We start from the raw sequence: 18172 nt of genomic DNA, 5'->3' as shown, positions 1-18172 counted from the left end.
GCCCACAGGTGCCTCACTTTGCAGAGTTTTAGGGATTTCAGAATCTCCTGGAAGGTCATCCATGGATGCAAGGCTGAAAAAGCTCTACTTAAGAGGCAGCGCCAAGGAGTGCCAACAAGTGGGGCTGTTACCAGAACGCAAGGCAATTCTGGTGAGTTCAAGATCAGTGCCACCCCCAACCCTCACCCCATCTTTAGAAAGAGGGGGGCCATAAGAAGCAACCATGACTCCTTAGCCTGCAAGACAATAAACTTTTCCTAAACAGTCAAGCTCCATGGGACCCGTGTGTTCAAGCAGGCATTTTTCAAAATGGTAGCTCAAGGGACTTCCCTGGTGATCCAGTGGTTAAGAATCTGCTTTTCAACGCAGGGGGCATGGGTTTGATTCCTGGTCAGGCAACTAAGATCCACACTGTGTCCCATGGCTGTGGGGAGAAGGTAGCTTGAACCAGAACTTTTTCAAAGGGGTCAGTAAACTTTTTTTCCCCCCTCCCAAAGCATTAAAAGCCCAGGTTGTCATTTACCCCACAGAAGCAGAGCAGTTCTAAAATAAATGTTCCCTTTAACAGTTGGAAATGAATTCCTGACAAGGCTGAGAGGCAGGCTGCTTCCTTTAGGGAGACGCTGAACACCTGATGCAGAATGAAGTCGGTGTGAAGCCCAGGCCAGAAATAGCTTCATTAACATTTCAAACCGGTGGCAAGGTAGATGGAGCTGGTGCTGCTTTAGGTTCAAGGCTTCTGGAAGGCAAATGGGGAGGGAGGATAAGCCAACTTCGTGTCCCCTAAAACTGTGTTCCCTGTAGTATACACCCACACTTCTATGCAAAATGTAAGCACAGGTAAGAGACCACAGGAAAAAAAATCTTGTAAACTCCATAGGAACATAAGTTAATGAAGAACCAGACTTCTTAGGCTTTTAAGAGAAGGTTAAAGTAGGGGGAAAAAAAAACTAAGCTCCAGCAATAGACTTGTTTCAGGAACATTTCTGAACACAGTGAGCTGGGGTAACAGGTGGATTTACTGGCTGAAATAAAAGGGAAGGAAGGAAAGTTCTAGCACATGCTGTGAAACCACACAGAGATTAAGAAAGTCATTTGTTTTAATGTTTGGTCCTCAGTCATCTCAGTGTAGCTCTTCACAAAGGAAAAACACGGGCTCAGCCTCACAAGTGTGGGGTTGAAGCCTCGGATGGGGGAAGAGGAACAGCGGCCCAGAGTGTTAAAGAGCTACGACCACACCCAGGTGTCCTGCCTTCCTCATAAAGTGCTTAAATGGAGCTGCCAGGCCTTGGAGGACCGGCCTGGTCTCCCAGGGGGCTGGAGATGGAAGATTCTGAGGAAAGCCGGCCCTGGAGAAGGCCCCTGGCCCCGCAGCCATAGTCGCGTCACTGGCCTTGGGCCAGAGCTCACCCCAGTGATGCTGAATTGAAGGAGCAGCAGAGGTGACCCAGCTGCCACTGTGCAGAGTGGTTTACTACACAAACCCTACAAAGAGAACATGGGAGCAGCTGGACAACCCTGCAGTACTTGTGGAGACTTGACTCAGAATCTGGAACTTTCTCTGGGGTGATATGGCAGCCTTTCCTCCTTCCTTGCTGTGCTCTGATGAGGGCCGTGGAGAGCCCAGGTGAGGGGCGGGCATCACTGGTCCATCTGATTGCCAAGACCCTGCAAAGAACAACATGCCTGTCATCAGTTGATGCGCTTATGGATACATGTGCACCCATCAGTTGCTGCCTACAGGTAAGCCTGGACCGTCAGGGGCAAAGGAGGGTCAGGCACATTCCTTGAGGACATCTGGATGACCCTTCACAACTGAAAGTACTCAGGTAGATCCTAGAGGTACCCAACCTTTCTTGCTCTACAAGTCAAATTTAAGTAGAGTGTGGACACAGATTTCGTCATGCTGCATTCTCATAACTAACCTGTGCTTAGTCGCTCAGTCGACTCTTTGCAACCCCATGAACTGTAGCCCGCCAGGCTCCTCTGTCCATGAGGATTCTCCAGGCAAGAATATTGGAGTGGGTTGCCATGCCCTACTCCAGGGGAGCTTCCCAACCCAGGGATCGAACCCAGGTCTCCTGCATTGCAGGTGGATTCTTTACCAGCTAAGCTACCAGGCAAGCTCTAACTAACCTGAGACGTCACTGCTTAAAATGAGGCTAGATTTTAAAGGGTGAGTCCATCTGAAGACAAGTACAAAGCAAATGTTAGTACAGATGGTCCAGAAATGGAGTGGATGATGAGAGTGGTGTGTGACTGCCTGGGTGGACAATACACCTAAATGTACTGGGTTCTCACCACTGGTACAAGAGGCAGGTGAGGTCAGACGCTTTGGCCTTCCTGCCTGCTGGGAGTTCAGGAGACGGCCTACCTGCTCATAATCTTCCACATATTTATATTTCTTCTCGCGATAGTAATATCTCTTCTTCATGCAGTAGAGGACTATGACGTCACACAGCACTGTCGCCTGAATGTAGCACAGGGCGAGAAAGAATGAGCCAAGCTGCTGTGGTCTCTGCTTCCCATGACGCCTGGGATCCTCCAAGGAAAGGAAAGGCTCCCCCCATCTCTTGGGGGAAACGATTAGGCCCCAAGGGGCATAGTCTTAGAGAATGGCAGGTGGAGGCAGCAGGATGGGGAAAGGGAAACAAGCCTGGAGGGCTGAGACTAGAAACAAGTCTGGGGTGGAGGGGAAGAACCGGGGTGGCAGTGGAGGGTCTCAACTTGCGGTGCTAGCCACTGCTGGGAGGGCTGCGCCCCTGGGGCAGGGTGGGGGTGGGGATGAGTAACTGGAAAGTCTAAATGAACCACTCACCACCCCTAAGAGCGCCAAGCCAGAACCAATGTTGATCATGGTGGGGATGATGTCAATTTCCCAGCCTGTTAGTGATAGGAGAAAAAGAAAAAGTTGTGATGGGGGCAGAGAGTGGGCCCTCTGCCCCCCGGCCAACCCAGAAGAAGACTAGTGGGCTCTGAACAAGGGCAACCGGTGGCCAGGCTACCTTTCCAAACACGATGATGTCAAAGCGGATGCCATAGGCTTTGATGAGCGTGCGGCGCTCAGCACCGTTCGGGTCGCTGTAGTACTTGGCAAACCTGCGGAGAGAAGGCCAGGTTACAGCGCCAAGGTACAGGTGGCCTGAGACAGCATCTGGATCCTGGCAAGGGATGTCAGACTGAACTGCTGAGGCCCTGGTGGAGCTGGCACTGGCTAAGGATTCACTCATGCCTGCCTGCTGTATAGACCATACTCTTGCTCCTCAAGGCCTTTCCTGGCTAATATGAACCATGTGGGAGAAGGGCTGGCCTGTTGAGGAGGAGGGCGCCTGGGACCACAATTCAGAATGCCTGGAATGCAGGCAGAAGGGCACACAACGAGATCCCCCCTCTGTCATCACTGTCACCTGCTATGACTTAAAACCAGAACTTCCTCCTCTGAAAGTCCTTCCTGACACTGCTGAGCCCCCTGCCTCTCTGAGTAAGGAGACCTTGGCCACTAATAAAAGGTGGCCAGGCAACAGCAATCATGAAGACTGCTTTGTCGGTGGGGGAGACTGAGCATCGGCATTGGACCTTTTTTTTTTCTTTTTAAATTAAAGAACCTTTGACCCATCAGTAAGAAAAGTAGATGAACAAAATGTGGTATGTCCACACAATGGAGTATTATTTAGCCATAAAAAGAGAGGTACTGATAAATGCTACAACGTGGATGAACCTGAAAAAAAATGATGCTAAATGAAAGAAGCCAGTCACAGAAGGCTACCTATTATATGAGTCCATTCCTATGAAATTCAAGAATCAGTAAATTAGGTAGATTACTGGTTGCCAGGGGCTGAGGTAGATGGAAGGATAAAGAGGTGAAAGCTTAAGAGCCTGGGGTTTCTTTCTGAGGTGATGAAAATATACTAAAATTGCAGTAATCATTGCACAACTCTGAATATGAATATGCTTAAAAAAACCCATCTGAATTCTACTTTAAATGGGTGAGCTGTGTAGAATATGAACTATATCTCAATAAAGCCATTTAAAAAGAACAAGAGAGGGAACGTTGTGGGGAGAACCACTGAGACTTTTACCATTTGCTGCCCGTGTTACACAGGGGATCCACCAGGAGCCTAAGCTGTGGCCTGAGATCTGTCTGGCCCCCAACTTCCATGTCGTGGTCCAGCCCTGGGGAACTCAGGTGGGACTAATGCTGACAGGTGTCCTTGTGAGGATTTCTCTCTGTTCTGGGGTTCCAGCCCAAGCTGGAGGTTTTTCCACAGTGGTTTCTACAAGAACTGTGTAACCACAGAGATAGAACAGTACAAATCAGACTCCCTTACTAGGAAAAAATATAAGTATCTTCCCTTCTCATCAGTGAACCAGATGGTTCAAAAGGACAGCAGATCCTGCGTGCATTTAATTCCACACATCACCACTAGGCTTCTCTGATAGCTCAGTTGGTAAAGAATCCACCTGCAATGCAGGGGACCCCGGTTAGATTCCTGGGTCGGGAAGATACGCTGGAGAAGGGATAGGCTACCCACTCCAGTGTTCTTGGGCTTCCCTTGTGGCTCAGCTGGTAAAGAATCTACCCGCAATCAGGAGACCTGGGTTCTATCACTGGGTTGGGAAGATCCTCTGGAGAAGGGAAAGGCTACCCACTCCAGTGTTCTGGCCTAGAGAAGTCCCTGGACTTCCTAGTCCATGGGTTGCAAAGAGTCGGACAGGACTGAGTGACTTTCACGTCACTTCACTTCATCACCACTAGAGGGCGATAAGTGCAGCACAAGAGCACCACTCTTCACTCGTGCTTGGAGAATTCCACAGACAGAGGAGCCGGGTGGGTTATACAGTCCACAGGCTCACAGAGTCGGCCACGACTGAAGCGCCTTAGCGCACAACAGCACAGCCTGCTCAGGTGGCCCTTCCTGGTGCTTGGTTTTGGTGTGGAAAACGCAACAAAGACTGCATGAAAATGTACATGGTACAGATTTCACTGGGTCAAGGAAGTGACAATTGTCAGCCAAAAAGTGACTGGTCCCTCCGCCCTCTCCTCAGATTACCAGCTGCACTGGTGTGAATACTGTCAACCAAGTTCATGTCTACCCAGAACCTGTGAGTGGGACCTTACGTAGAAATAGGGTCTTTGCAGATGTAATCACAGTTAAGATGACGTCATACTGGATTGGGGTGGACCCCAAATCCGATACGACTGGTGTCCTTATAAAAGAGAGATGAAGGACACACAAGGGCACAGACATAGAAAGGAGGCGGCCATGGGGTGACAGAGGCAGAGACTGGAGCGATGCATGAAGCCAGGGACCACCAAGGATTGTCAGGAGCCATCAGAAGCAGGAAGAGGCCAGGAGATATGCTGGCCTGTATATACAGGAGCCTGGCCTGCAGATACACTGATCTGGGGCTTCGGTTCTCCAGAACTGTGAGAAGATAGAGTCCTGCCATTTGGAGCCACCCAGTTTGTGGTCATTTGTTAGGGCAGTCCTGTGGGAATGCACAGCACTTCCCACACGGGTGTACCAGCAAAGGCCTTTCCTGAGACTAAAACCTGTATCCCCTGCTCGTTGGAGATTCTAGGGGCCAGATCACCTAAGAAGCCAATTCACAAGTCAGGCCCCAGAGGCCCTTGGACTGGAGGACCACAGACTCAGCCACTCCTCAAAATTAGTGGCACAGTCCTGGCGGAGGCTGGTCTGGGAAAGCTAAAGCAGGCAGACTCTCCTGGAGGCAAGAAAAGGCAAGGGGGCTCTCACAGGTTGTAATGCCACAGGTGCGAGGCCCTGCTTGGACCACCCTCCCTGGCGCATGCCTCCCCTCCTGCCCTTGGTCTTGGGTGGGCGTGGAGGCCCCCGCTGGGGAGTGATCCAGTTGCTATCGTCCCCAACACGTGAGGCATGGGGCCCAAGTTCACACCCACCTGAAGTTGTAGCCTGGGGATACGTTGTGGTCCACGTCCCGGGTGTCCAGGCGGCGGAAGGAATACCTGGGCAGGCAGAGGGAGGCGGCCCTGTCCAGGTTGCAGTCCCACTTGATCTGGATGCCCATGATACCTCCCTGTGGGGTGCGAGCAGAGCCTGTACTAGAAGGTGATGTGTCAAAGGTTGTGCTAGAACAGCCTGGACTAGGACTTCCCTGGTGGTTCACTGGCTAAGACTCTGCACTCCCAAAGCCGGGGCCTAGGTTCAATCCCTGATCAGAGAACTAGATCCCACATGCTGCAACTAAACACCCTGCATGCCACAGTGTAGATCCCATGCACTGCAACTAAGACCATGTGTGCATGCTAAGCTGCTTCAGTTGTGTACGACTCTTTGCGACCCCACGGACTATAGCCTGCCAGGCTCCCCATCCATGAGATTCTCCAGGCAAGAATACGGGAGTGGGTTGCTATGCCCTCCTCCAGGGGATCTTCCCCACTCAGGGATCAAACCTGGGTCTCCCACATTGCAGGTGCATTCTTTACCAGCTGAGCCACCAGGGAAGCCACAACTAAGACCTGGTACAGCCAAACAAATAAATACATAATTTGTTTTTTTAAAGAAAAGCCAAGACCTGCACCCACCTCAATGGCCATGTCCTGGAAGCTGTGCCCTGCGCTCTCCACGATTGTGCCAAGCCGGAATATGGGGCAGAAGGGATCTGTTTTCGCATCATAAATGCACGTTTTGAGGTAGGCTGTGGTGATGTTGGGAAGGATATTCCTCCTAAAGTTAGGAGGAAGCAGAAAATAGGAGCGAGGAAAACCTCAAAGAGCTGGAAGTTTCTCCAAGACATTGGTGAACTCACACGGCTGGTCGCCACTTACTTGCTGAAGTTAAATTTGGGATACCAGATGTTGTTCTTAATCAAAAGAGTGAAGTTTTCTGCAGCCTTTAAAAAAGCAGGCCTGAAAAAAATTATAACATATTGTTAATAAAAGTACAAACATATGTACACTCCTAATATACCTAGGTAATATTTTTAAGCAGCAGACACACGTGTGTCTTACAATATCACTTTGCCAGAAAAAAGTAAAACGTTTCTCATGGGTGTTTTTTTTTTGCTACTCTCCTCTGCATAAACACTAGGTCAAGAAGGGAGACAGTAAACCAAGGTTTCTGGTTTCTTCCAAGAACAGAAGGGCAGGGCCTTTTCCTTGAGGCCATGGGAATTTAAGAACCTGAGGAATAGCTAACGACACGGGTGGGAGGGGCAGGGTCTCCTGGCCTTCCTAGCAATCACTCTTCCGGCAGGTGCTGGGTTTCAGGGCTTGCCTCAGGTGTTCGCAGCAGATCTGGTTTAACAAGTGAAAGCAAAGGTGAATTCACCTAGAGGCTGGAGACAGCATGTGGCACGTGACTGCGCTGTGCCACCTCTTCTCGGAAGTGCCACGTCGCTCCTGCTGACAGTAGAAGCAGAATCTGTCCCGGGGTGGGGGGCGGGTACACTGCCTTAGAGCATTTCTACAGGGGGATGTGGCACTGTGAACTGACCCCTTGGTGGAGGAGGCCCCCCGAACCCAGGTCGAATTTTTTTTTTTTTTGGCTGCACCACCTGGCATGCAGGATCTTAGTTCCCTGACCAGGGATTGAACCCATGCCCCCTGCAACATAAGTGCGGAGTCTTAAACACTGGACCACCAGAGAAGTCCTTCAACTCACTTTTTTATTTTATTGACATTCATTTCGAAGTAAAACTTTCCATCATGACTATAAAAAAATCGTTTGCCATAAGTCAGAGGTCATTGTTCAAATAAATATAACTCAGTCAGAACAATGTCATTACAAACTGTGGTTCCCATTTTTGTCGTGTGCTGAGCCTGGGGTTTGTTTTTGGTGAGAAATGGAAATCGGTGAGGGATACAGACTCCAGATCAGCACCTCCTCCTTGACGTCGGCTCAGGGATGATTAAGAGTGAAGATGGGAATCCCTTTCTCTTCGTGTGACTCAGTGTTATTTCATGTTATCAGTAAACCCTTAAAAACCATCCTACACTGATGTGATCTATAACAGCACTGTGCAGTGAAAATATACTGTGAGACACACAGTGTTAGTCGCTCAGTTCTGTCTGACTCTTTGCAACCCCATGGACTGTAGTCTGTGCCACGCTCCTCTGTCCATGGAATCCTCCAGGCAAGAATACTGGAGTGGGATGCCATTCCCTTCTCTAGGGGATCTTCCCAACCCAGGGATCAAGACACAAACTGTGTTGTAATTTAAGTTTCCTGATAGTCACATTAAAAAGTAACAAGTGAAATGAACTTTGCTATAACAACTCAGTATGTCTAAAATAATATTCCAACATGTAAACAACAAAGAATATTATTAATGAGATACTGTGATTTAGTCGTTAAGTTGTGTCTGACTCTTGTGACCCCATGGACTGTACCCCACTAGGCTCCTCTGTCCCCTGGATTTCCCAGGCATGAATACTGGAATGGGTTCCCATTTCCTTCTCTAGGGGATCTTCCTGACCCAAGGATGTAACCAACATTTCCTGCATTGCAGGTGGATTCTTTATTGCTGAGCTATCAGGGAAGCCCTAATCAGATATTACATATCCTTTTCTTAAAATAATTTAAGTCTTCAGAATCTGGAGTATATTTTACCCTGAGAGCTCATTTTGGACTCAGCTGCATTTCTTCCTTCCTTTCTTTCTTTCCTAGTCATGCAGCATGTTAATTTCCTAGCTATGGACGGAACCCATGCCCCCTGCATTGATAGCATGGAGTCTTAACCACTGACCCACCAGGTAAGTCCCCCAGGCTGCATTTCAAGTGCTCAGTAGACACACATGGCCACCAGCTCCATAAGGTCCTTTCCAGCCCCAGAATGCTAGGATTTCTTGTCTTGTGGAATTCCCTTCCCTAGCCGGAGCTGCTGCCCTCAGCAACCTGCAGACCTCAACACTGTCTTGTGTTGCGACACACCCAGGATGAGGTTCACCTGGTTACCTGCTCCCCTGGGCTTATCTAGGTCTCAGTCTGAATTCTGAGTAAGGAAGGCCTCCAGGTTGCTAGCAATTCCAGATTCTAAGAGCGTTACCTCTAACTTCACCCACTCACAGCACAGACGATCACAGTTAGGCTGTGTTACTCAATGTTACTCGAGGCAACCTTGAACATGCTCTAGTTTATCAAACAAACATCCATGGACAATAATCTTCCTGCCCAGCATTTGCTCCCTTTTTTTTTTTGGTAACAGAACTCCATGCTTCCTTTAGAATCCACTCAGCCTGTGTTATCTGGGTGGCTCTGACTTCACCTCTAGCCAGGAAGGCCTGTGACCCAGGCCCAAGTCATAAGCAAAATCCATCCCCCAACCACAGGAATGGGCTGGATGGGTTGACAGATGTGGCTTTAGATGTAAAGATGGACAGGTCTAGATTCTCTATGAGTTTCCCAGGTGGCAGAGTGGTAAAGATTCTGCCTGCCAATGCAGGAGACTCAAGAGACACAGGTTTGATTCCTGGGTTGGGAAGATCCCTGGGAGGAAGGCATGGCAACTCACTCCAGTATTCTTGCCTGGAGAATCCTCATGGACAGAGTCGCCTGGCGGGCTACAGTCCATAGGGTTGCAAAGAGTAAGACATGACTGAGCACACATAAAATCTCTATGGACAGCTGGGCAGGGAGACCTGGGATACGTCATGGGTCCTGGGAATGAAGTCAACATGGAAGAAAGCAGAGCCAAGAGGTGAAGACTCGGATGCTGTCCCCTGAGGCCCAGATCTAGCCATGCTGGGATCTCTGTGGTTAGTTGAACAATAAACTGCCCCCACTGTGAATGCATGTGTGTGAGCATGCACGTGTGTGTGTGTGTGTGCACATACCCGCTTAAGGCCCTGAGAACTGTTCCTGTCAGTTACTTGCAACTGACAGATTTCTAACGTAGAAATAAGTCATCTGCATTCTTATCATGGGTGATAAACACCATGGCCCATCTGCCACTGATGGTTGAGAACCGTCAGCCCAAGGAAGCCTGCCAGCACAGGCTGACACTGAGAGCACAAACCCTAATTCCCAGTTGCCTCCCTCAAACCCGAGACCCAGCCTTGAGGACACTTGCATTCCCTGAGTAGGACTCACTTTGGCAATTCTGTGTCGTTCTCCACCGGGCACCAGGCTGCCACCTCGCATGTCTTCAAGGTCCCATTGAATGACACGCACCTCCCTGTTGCGACTCCTACAGGGGAGAGGGGCACCCAGGTCTGTGGGGGTCTTCTACTTTCTACTTTGTGAGTCAGAGTGGAAGCTCTGCATGCATCCTATGCAGTCAGTCTCAAGCTATTCCGATCCTGGGATTTACACTGTCCAGAGATTCAAACTGGAGGAAAAGATCTGCCTGAGACCTAGCCACATCTCTGCTTTGCCGATCGCAGGGTGATGCTAAGCCACAGGACAGGGTAAGATCTGGAATGGTTTCTGGGGTGCAAAGGACAGAGATGAATTTCGAGAGGGCCTGGGACCCCCATCTGGGTCATGTGAAGGCACTGGTGGGATACAGGGGATTCCTCCATCTCAGAAATCTCCCTCTGAGAGGGCCCCTCCCCCCCCGCCCCGGGGAGGTAGTCTGGTTGGGGGCTGCCCTCCCCAGCCGAAGCGTCTCCTGAGGGGTCACGGTCACAGATTCATACCGCTGCTGTGAGTGCCTGCCGAGCCGGCAGTGCAGTTGGCATCAGTTTCACACACAGTGGTCTTATCTGGGATCTGGAGGAGGAAGAACCAGTGAAAACAGGTTTCACACAGCCTGGCCCCAACTACTGTGGGACAGCATAGAGAGCAGGGTATGAGGCCCAAGGCTCTTCTCCAAGAAGCCCCCTACCTCAGGACAGAGGCCTTGCGTCTGGTTCATGGTGATGATCATGTTGGTCATGATGAAGACAGAGTTTTCCTCCTGCAGAGCGGGTAGAAGGGAGACAGGGCTGCGTGTGACCTTCCGGGGAGCCAGGCAGAGCCACAAGGAGGGTCGGACATCCCTTTATTACGACAGTACCTTTCACTTCTCCCACATGTCACACCAGAAATAGTTAAACACTGATCTTAGGGTCTCCCATTCTCGCCTGGGAGAGTTTATAACCGACTGGAAACAGAGACTCAGACACCTGCACGTGTGTTCATAGCAGCAGCATTTACAATAGGTCAAAGGTGGAAATAACTCTGCATCTATCAAGGGGTGAATGGATAATTAAATTGTCTAATGGGTGAATGGATAAACAAACTGCAGTCCACACCTGTAATGGAATACGACTCAGCCATACAAAGGAGTAAAGCACTGACATGGCTACAAGGTGGATAAACTTCAAAACATGATGCTGAGTCCAAGAGGTCAGATACAAAAGGCCACGGAGTATGTGAGTCCATCGATATGAAATGTACAGAAGAGGCAAATCCAGAGACAGCAAGTAGATTGGTGGTTGTGAGGGGCTGAAGTGGGGGAAGATGGACGAGGAGGTGATAGCTTAATGAGTGTGGGGTTTTCTTTCAGACTGATAAAAATGTTCTGGAGCTAGAATGAGGTGATGTTGCACATCCCTGTGAATGTGCTAAATGCCACTGAATTTATCATTCTGAACTGGTTAATAATGTTATACATGAATTTCACCTCCTTTAAAAAAACAAAACAAAACATGTCTACACCCTGAAATGGCTCCTTAATAAAGCTTGACTTGTTGAGTGGAAAGAGCCAAGAAGTATCTGGAATATCCTCTGCCAACTGGACTACCTCAGAGGCCTAGAAACACGAGAGCTCAAAGGTCTCAAGTTTGGCTGGTTCTCTTTCCTAACAGGAACTAAAATAAATACATCAAACATACTGTACAGAAGACCCAATCAGGGTTAGCCACTGACACTTCTCCCTTAGAGAAGGTTCTGTTTTCTCCTCCCAAGTATGAAAGTGCCCAATGGTTGATCTGAAGTTTCTGGCCAACAGTTTGCTTGGGGATGAGATTGGAGAACTGCTAACAGTGACCTCCTACTATATGGAATAAAAGACAAAGGTCCTGCAAATTCTAGTTGGACCTTCCACAATGGTCACTGGTACTCTAAAATGAAATGCGCTGAGCAGGTCACACTTTCAGGAAGAACAGTCAGTGCAGGGAGCCATCAGGGAAACTGAGGGACCAAAGAGTTTCCAGATGTCTCCACCCCCAGGTCTGACAAGGTGACGGAAGCTCTGGGAACAGTTGGCATCTTTCAAGGACAGGCCTGGAGCAAAGCATGTTAGGAGCAGAGGAAATGGCCAGAGGGGGAGGCATGATGATGGGGCAGGAGGCCAGGTCAGGTGCCCTGTCAGGCTCCCGTGTTCCATACATAGACACACTGCTCGCTCGGTGTTTACAGAAGGCTGCTCCCACATCTCTCCTGAGTTAGACCTGAACAAGTCAGTGAGATTTATGTTTTGTTTCCTATTTCTTATCTCTTTTAAGTTTAGAGAAATTTCAGTCTGGAGGTGAGCTGAGTAGACGTGGTGCAAACAGATATTTGCGTTCCCTCTTTGGAGAAGCAGAAGGGTATTGTGAGAGCTCATGGGGAGAGCCCTGCAGAACTCATGTGGCCCCCAGCCCTGATCCGAGATGGAAGGCGAAGTTGCTGTGTGTTCCCTTCCACTGAGGGTCACAAACAGAGCACTGTACCCTTCTGCGAGTCCAGTAAACAGGCTGAGCGTGATATTCCTAGAACCTGCCACGATGAGGCTGTGGCTTCGCAGGAAGCAGAGGTCTTTCTGTTGGGACAGGTGCATGCCTACAGGACCAGCTTCCTCCAGTAAACTATAAATCCTCTGTTCCATTTGACCTTAATGGCTCCAATAGCTCTGACTTCTCTCTGGGCATCCCACTAGACCCCTTCCTTGAGAAGGCAGAAGGAAAATGAACACACTTGAAGAAAGAAAGAGTTTCTAAAGTCCTTGCTCGGAGCCAAGAGTTGGCAGCTTATCTGCACCTGGCCAGCCCAGTCACCTGAGCATGGGGCCATCTGAAAAGATATGTGGGGACTGGCTATGGATCACAGCCATATCATGGTTAAAGAGAGTCAATATTTAACTTGGAGTTTGTGGATTAACAGACGGAAGACTATGATGCTGTGTCAGCTTCTTCCCCTCCCTTTGTTCCTGATGGAATCCCAAGTGGGTAGGTCTGTTTCCTTCTTGTTTGGCTTTGGGTCTCTAATGGCTGGGGCTTCCCAGGTGACTCAGTGGTAAAGAATCTGCCTGCAATGCAAGAGATGTGGGTTCGATCCCTGGGTAGGGAAGATCCCTTGGAAAAGGAAATGGCAACACACTCTAGAATTCTTGCCTAGGAAATCACATGGACAGAGGAGCCTGGTGGGCTACAGTCCATGGGGTCGCAAAAGAGTTAGACACGACTCTGCGACTCAACAACAATAACTCTAATAACTGAAAAGATTTACCTTGCAGGTTTACAACAATAAAATTAAATCATAAAATGCGGAAAGGTGAAAGTTTCATCTGCACTTTTCCCAGGATTTAAAACATATGCTCTTTCACTTTTCAGGGCCTGAGATAGACCGAGATGTCCATATGAAAGCTTCCTCTGTTTAACCCAGCCATCTTTTAGGGCTGAAGAAACACAGCTGACTGAATATTGCCTATTAGACCCTAAGCCAAAAAGAGGCCTGTCTACACTGCTTTCTTGGACTAGAACAATCAGTATGGGCACTGGTGATGTTAGCACTCTGGGCATGCCAATCACCAGTCAGGTGGGCAAAGTCGAAGGGAAAGCAGTAAACTAGAGGCCTGAGCTTTAAAAGACAGAGTCACAGTGGGAGGCTTACCTGAGCTGGAATCACGTAATCAGCTACATCCCAGATCCGGAGTCCAAGTTTAGAGGTGTTGGTCATGGTGACGCCCTTGGCTTTCGCAGTAACTGAGCTGACCACAGAGTCTGTTTCCTGGTAACCCTTTTCCCACACAAACACCCACCTATAAAATAAAAAAGGTCTCTTAAATTGCAAATATGGAGAGCCTATTGGACAGTGAGTTGCTAAGTCAGAAACAGATGGCTTCACAGCAGTCACTATGTAAATAAATATTACCTCATCCTGTGACTGATAACACAATTAGATAACTGAGAAGTGTTCAGTCTCTTTTTGAAGGAAGATTACCTTTGATCACATTTGGGAAAGAGACCACAATTTCACCAAAAGGAACTGAATCAGGAAGTTAAGAGATGGTGTTTTTCTTTTTCTTTTTTTCCCAAATCCCCTAAATTCAGATCCTGAGTCAGATTTGATCACAGCAAGACATATAAAAGCAAAGCATTTTCTGCTTTAAAAAAATCCTCATAACGGAGGCCAGATGACCCTCCACAGGAACCCTATAAAGCTACATTGCCCAGGAACTTCCTTGGTGGCCCAGTGGTTAAGAATCCACCTGTTAACACAAGGGACATGGGTTCAATCCCTGGTCAGGGTAGATTCCACATGCCTCGGGGCAACTAAGCCTATGCAACACAACTACTGAGCCAGTGCTCTAGAGCCTAAGCTCTGCAACAAGAGAAACCATCACAATGAGAAGCCTGGGCTCGGCAGCACAGAGCAGCCCCCACTTGCTGCAACTAGACAAAGCCCGTCCGTGTGCAGCAGTGAAGACCCAGTGCAGCCCAAAATAAATTGATTTTTTAAAAAAAGCTGCATTGCCCAATAGAAATACAACACAAGTCATATATGTAATTTAAACATTTCTAGTAGTGATGTTAAAAAGAAACAGGTAAAAGTAATTTTAATGATATATTTTATGTAACTCAATATGTTCAATATATCTTAACACTATCAATATAAGATCTGTTAATATGATATTTAACTTTTTTTTCATACTATGTCCTTGAAATCTGGTGTGCATTTTACAGTGACAGCACATTTCGATTCGGAGCAGGAATATTTCAAATGTTCAGCAGCCTCATGGGACTTCTGGCTACCATACAGTACAAGTGCGGATGCACTGTATGTAGTCTAGAATTTTAAGATACCCCAAAGTAGGTGTAAACTGATCCTCCTACGAGCAGCAAAAGCCAAAAGGAAAAAGCTGCATGACAATTCCTGATTTCAAAGGTCTAACCTAGTACTGTGAATTTAGTTAACCCATTAGTGGTGGTGCTTTAGTCACTAAGTTGTGTCCGACTCTTGCGACCCTATGGACTGTAGCCCGCCATGCTCCTCTCTCCATGGGATTTTCCAGGCAAGAATACTGAAGTGGATTGCCATTTTCTTCTCCAGGGGATCTTCCCGACCCAGGAATCAAACCCAGGTCTCCTGCATTGCAGGCAGATTCTTTACCGATTGAGCTATGAGGGAAGCCCAACTCATTAGTAATGGGTTTCAAAATTTAAGGGTGCATCCCAATCACTGGAGGGACAAGGAGTTGGTTGTTAATGATACTTAATGTGACTTAATGAATTCAAACCTGGAGGTTGGCCAGGTGGTTGTGATGTAGACTCCATACCTGGAAAGTCATTTTACTGAACACTGTCAGTACCTACTGCTGCTGTGCCGATGGATGGTAGAGGCCAAACCTGCCAGACCATGTGGATTCTTTCGGGCAGTGTTAATAGATTCCAAGCCCCAACCCAGTGGAGAGGAGCAGGTTCCTGTTACCTTTAAACAATTCCTCAGATGAGTCTCTCATGATCAGATTTGATCAGATAGGTTTGGGAAACACTAAAACACTGGTTCAGAGAAGGCAACGGCACCCCACTCCAGTACTCTTGCCTGGAAAATCCCATGGACGGAGGAGCCTGGTAGGCTGCAGTCCATGGGGTCACCAAGAGTCGGGGACACAACTGAGCGACTTCACTTTTACTTTTCACTTTCATGCATTGGAGAAGGAGATGGCAACCCACTCCAGTGTCCTTGCCTGGAGAATCCTAGGGACGGCAGAACCTGGTGGGCTGCCATCTATGGGGTTGCACAGAGTTGGACACGACTGAAGCGACTTAGCAGCAGCAGCAGCAAGATACTGGTTCCTAAACTTGGCTGCACATCAGAATCACCTGGGGAGGCGGTCATACTTTACAGCACTTCAATCAGAAGGTCTGGGTCTGAGAGCCAGCAATCAGTATATTTTAAAGATCCCCAAATGGCTCTATGTGCAGTTTGGGGAACACTGTATTAGGCCTTTTAACAAAACAAAACAAACAAAAAATGAAGCAGCAGATAACATCTGTCAGCTCAACACCTGTAGACACTCCAGGTGGACCATGAAAACAGGCCCAGTTGATAAATTAATTTCTACCTCCTGGCTAGTTTTATTATAGTGTAATGGGTACACCAGTTAAAGTTAAGCACTCAGTAAGGACTTATGTTGGCAGGACAGGTAAGCAAGAAGGGCAGCATGGCGAATGATGAGGTTAGGGCTGGTGCCTATATCAAAGACTCCAACAACCCCACAAAACGAAGGAACTGAACTTTAAGTGATTTTTCAAAGTGTGACCTGTTATCTTGGGTTACCACATGATGCTCAAAGGAAAGGACAGGAAGCCACAGACCCCAAAGGAACCATGTGAAAATCCCAAAACTTGGTTTCTGTCAGCAGACTATCAGAAATGGGAAGTGAAGAGCAAAGAGTGACAAGTTTAGGGAGAAGCCCTCGCAGCCCCAGTCAAAGGCCATCGGGGAGCAAGTCAGAAGGGCAAGAAGCAGGAATGGCGAGGATGAAGGTCTAGCTAGGCTTTGCCTTCAAGACACAACATCAAAGCACCTCCGGACCCAGACCCGGGACAGAGCCGGTCCCCCTCGAGGCTGGGGGTGGAGTGGAGTAGATGGAGGACTCGGGGAGTGGGGTATGTCACAGGCTTCGGGTCGCTGTTCCCAGGACCCCACCTGGAGGGCGCTCGCGGGGCTCAGCCGAGGACCTAGGCCAGGATGAGCAGGTGCGCCGTGCGGGCCTTCGGGCCACGCCCTGACCCCAGGACCCCCGCGGGGTGGAGGCCCGCGGCCGCGCTCACCCGATGACGTAGGCCAGGATGAGCAGCTGCACCGTGCGGTTCATGAGCCCCACTTTACGGCTGCGGATGAGCACGATGCGCGGCGTGTCGTACTCGAACAGGAAGGCCCCCAGCACCGCGCAGCAGCCCGCCATGGCGCCGCCGCCGCGCCTCCCGGCTCTGCTCTCCAGGCCCGGTGGCCGGCCCCGCCGCCGCGTCCCTGCCCGGGAGCCCCGCCCGGAACCGCCGTTCGCGGAGCGCAGGGCCCGGAAGAAGGCGGCGCTGGCCCTGGGGGGACGGGGCCGGGCGGAAGGCGTGACCTCCCCCTCGGGTACGGGTGCCCTGCCGCCTCAGGGGGGCCGGAGGACGAGCGACCTTCTCAGGGGGAATGAGCCCGGGGGCTGAGGTGACCTCCTCTTTGGGAATGAATGATCCCTGAGGAGAGGGGAGAGGGAATAATGGAGCGAGCGACATCCTTCAAGGGGGATGAACTCTGCGGGGACGAAAGACCCAAAGAGGAGGTCCAGGGAGGACCAGTGAAGCTCAGGGGAGATAGAGCCCTCAAAGAGAGAGTGACCTCCCCCTTGGGAACAAGGTACCCTGCCTGCCTCACCCCTCCCACCTAAGACGGGCAACGCGTGACCCCCGTGGGATGTCTAGAAGTGACTGCAGGCGGAGGGGAGGGAGGCTAAGGATGGGGACAGCTTAGGAGAAAGAGTAGTCCGACTGGAAGTCCAAACTCATGCAGGCTCCAAGAGGGGGACAGCGGCCGCCTATTGCGGGGGGGTAGGGGAGGGGGAAAGTTAGTTGCTCAGTCCTGTGGGACTCTCTGCGACCCCATGGACGGTAGCCCGCCAGGCTTCTCTGTTTATGCATTTCTGGAGTGGGTAGTCATTCCTTTCTCTATCTTCCCCACCCAGGGACCCAGAGGTCGAACCCCAGTCTTCTGCATTGCAGGCGGACTCTACCATCTGAGCCACCAGGGGGAAAAGCCTATTGGTACCCCAGGAGCTCTTGGCTGTTGGAGAAGGAAATGGCAACCCACTCCAGTATTCTTGCCTGGAGAATCCCAGGGAAGGAGGAGCCTAGTGAGCTGCCGTCTATGGGGTCGCAGAGTCGGACACGACTGAAGCGAGTTAGCAGCAGCAGCAGTAGCTCTTGGCTGGAGCCACAAACGCTGTAAAATACCCGTCCCCAAACTGAAGGCAGGCACATGCCTACTCCAATCCGGATGCTTCCTTAGTTGCA

The 18172-nt window shown here is 49.7% G+C and overlaps 1 protein-coding gene across 1 annotated transcript; it reads right to left on the bottom strand.

Moving 5' to 3' along the window:
- Nucleotides 1-1082: 1082 nt before the first annotated feature.
- Nucleotides 1083-17176, bottom strand: P2RX4 (purinergic receptor P2X 4). Its single transcript, XM_065904260.1, has 12 exons — nt 16946-17176; nt 13779-13926; nt 10810-10881; nt 10622-10694; nt 10074-10170; nt 6812-6892; nt 6569-6710; nt 5924-6060; nt 3002-3099; nt 2819-2880; nt 2375-2470; nt 1083-1668 (listed from the first exon to the last, which is right to left on the bottom strand). Exons 1-12 carry the CDS (start codon nt 17077-17079, stop codon nt 1642-1644), a joined length of 1167 nt encoding a protein of 388 aa, XP_065760332.1. The 5' UTR covers nt 17080-17176; the 3' UTR covers nt 1083-1641.
- Between the last annotated feature and the right edge of the window lie 996 nt (nt 17177-18172).

Source organism: Muntiacus reevesi, chromosome 13 (genome assembly GCF_963930625.1).
Source record: "Muntiacus reevesi chromosome 13, mMunRee1.1, whole genome shotgun sequence".
Classification (NCBI taxonomy): domain Eukaryota; kingdom Metazoa; phylum Chordata; class Mammalia; order Artiodactyla; family Cervidae; genus Muntiacus; species Muntiacus reevesi.
The sequence above is the reverse complement of the archived record's forward strand: the minus strand, read 5'-3'. Positions and strand labels throughout refer to the sequence as shown.

Excerpts from the sequence above, each read along its gene's own strand:
- P2RX4 (XM_065904260.1), bottom strand. The coding sequence starts at position 17,079 with ATGGCGGGCTGCTGCGCGGTGCTGGGGGCCTTCCTGTTCGAGTACGAC. Across the intron at positions 10,695-10,809 it reads CGCAAGGCCTCTGTCCTGAG|ATCCCAGATAAGACCACTGT; the intron begins GTAGGGGGCTTC and ends TTCCTCCTCCAG. Across the intron at positions 6,061-6,568 it reads TCCAGGACATGGCCATTGAG|GGAGGTATCATGGGCATCCA; the intron begins GTGGGTGCAGGT and ends CGCACCCCACAG.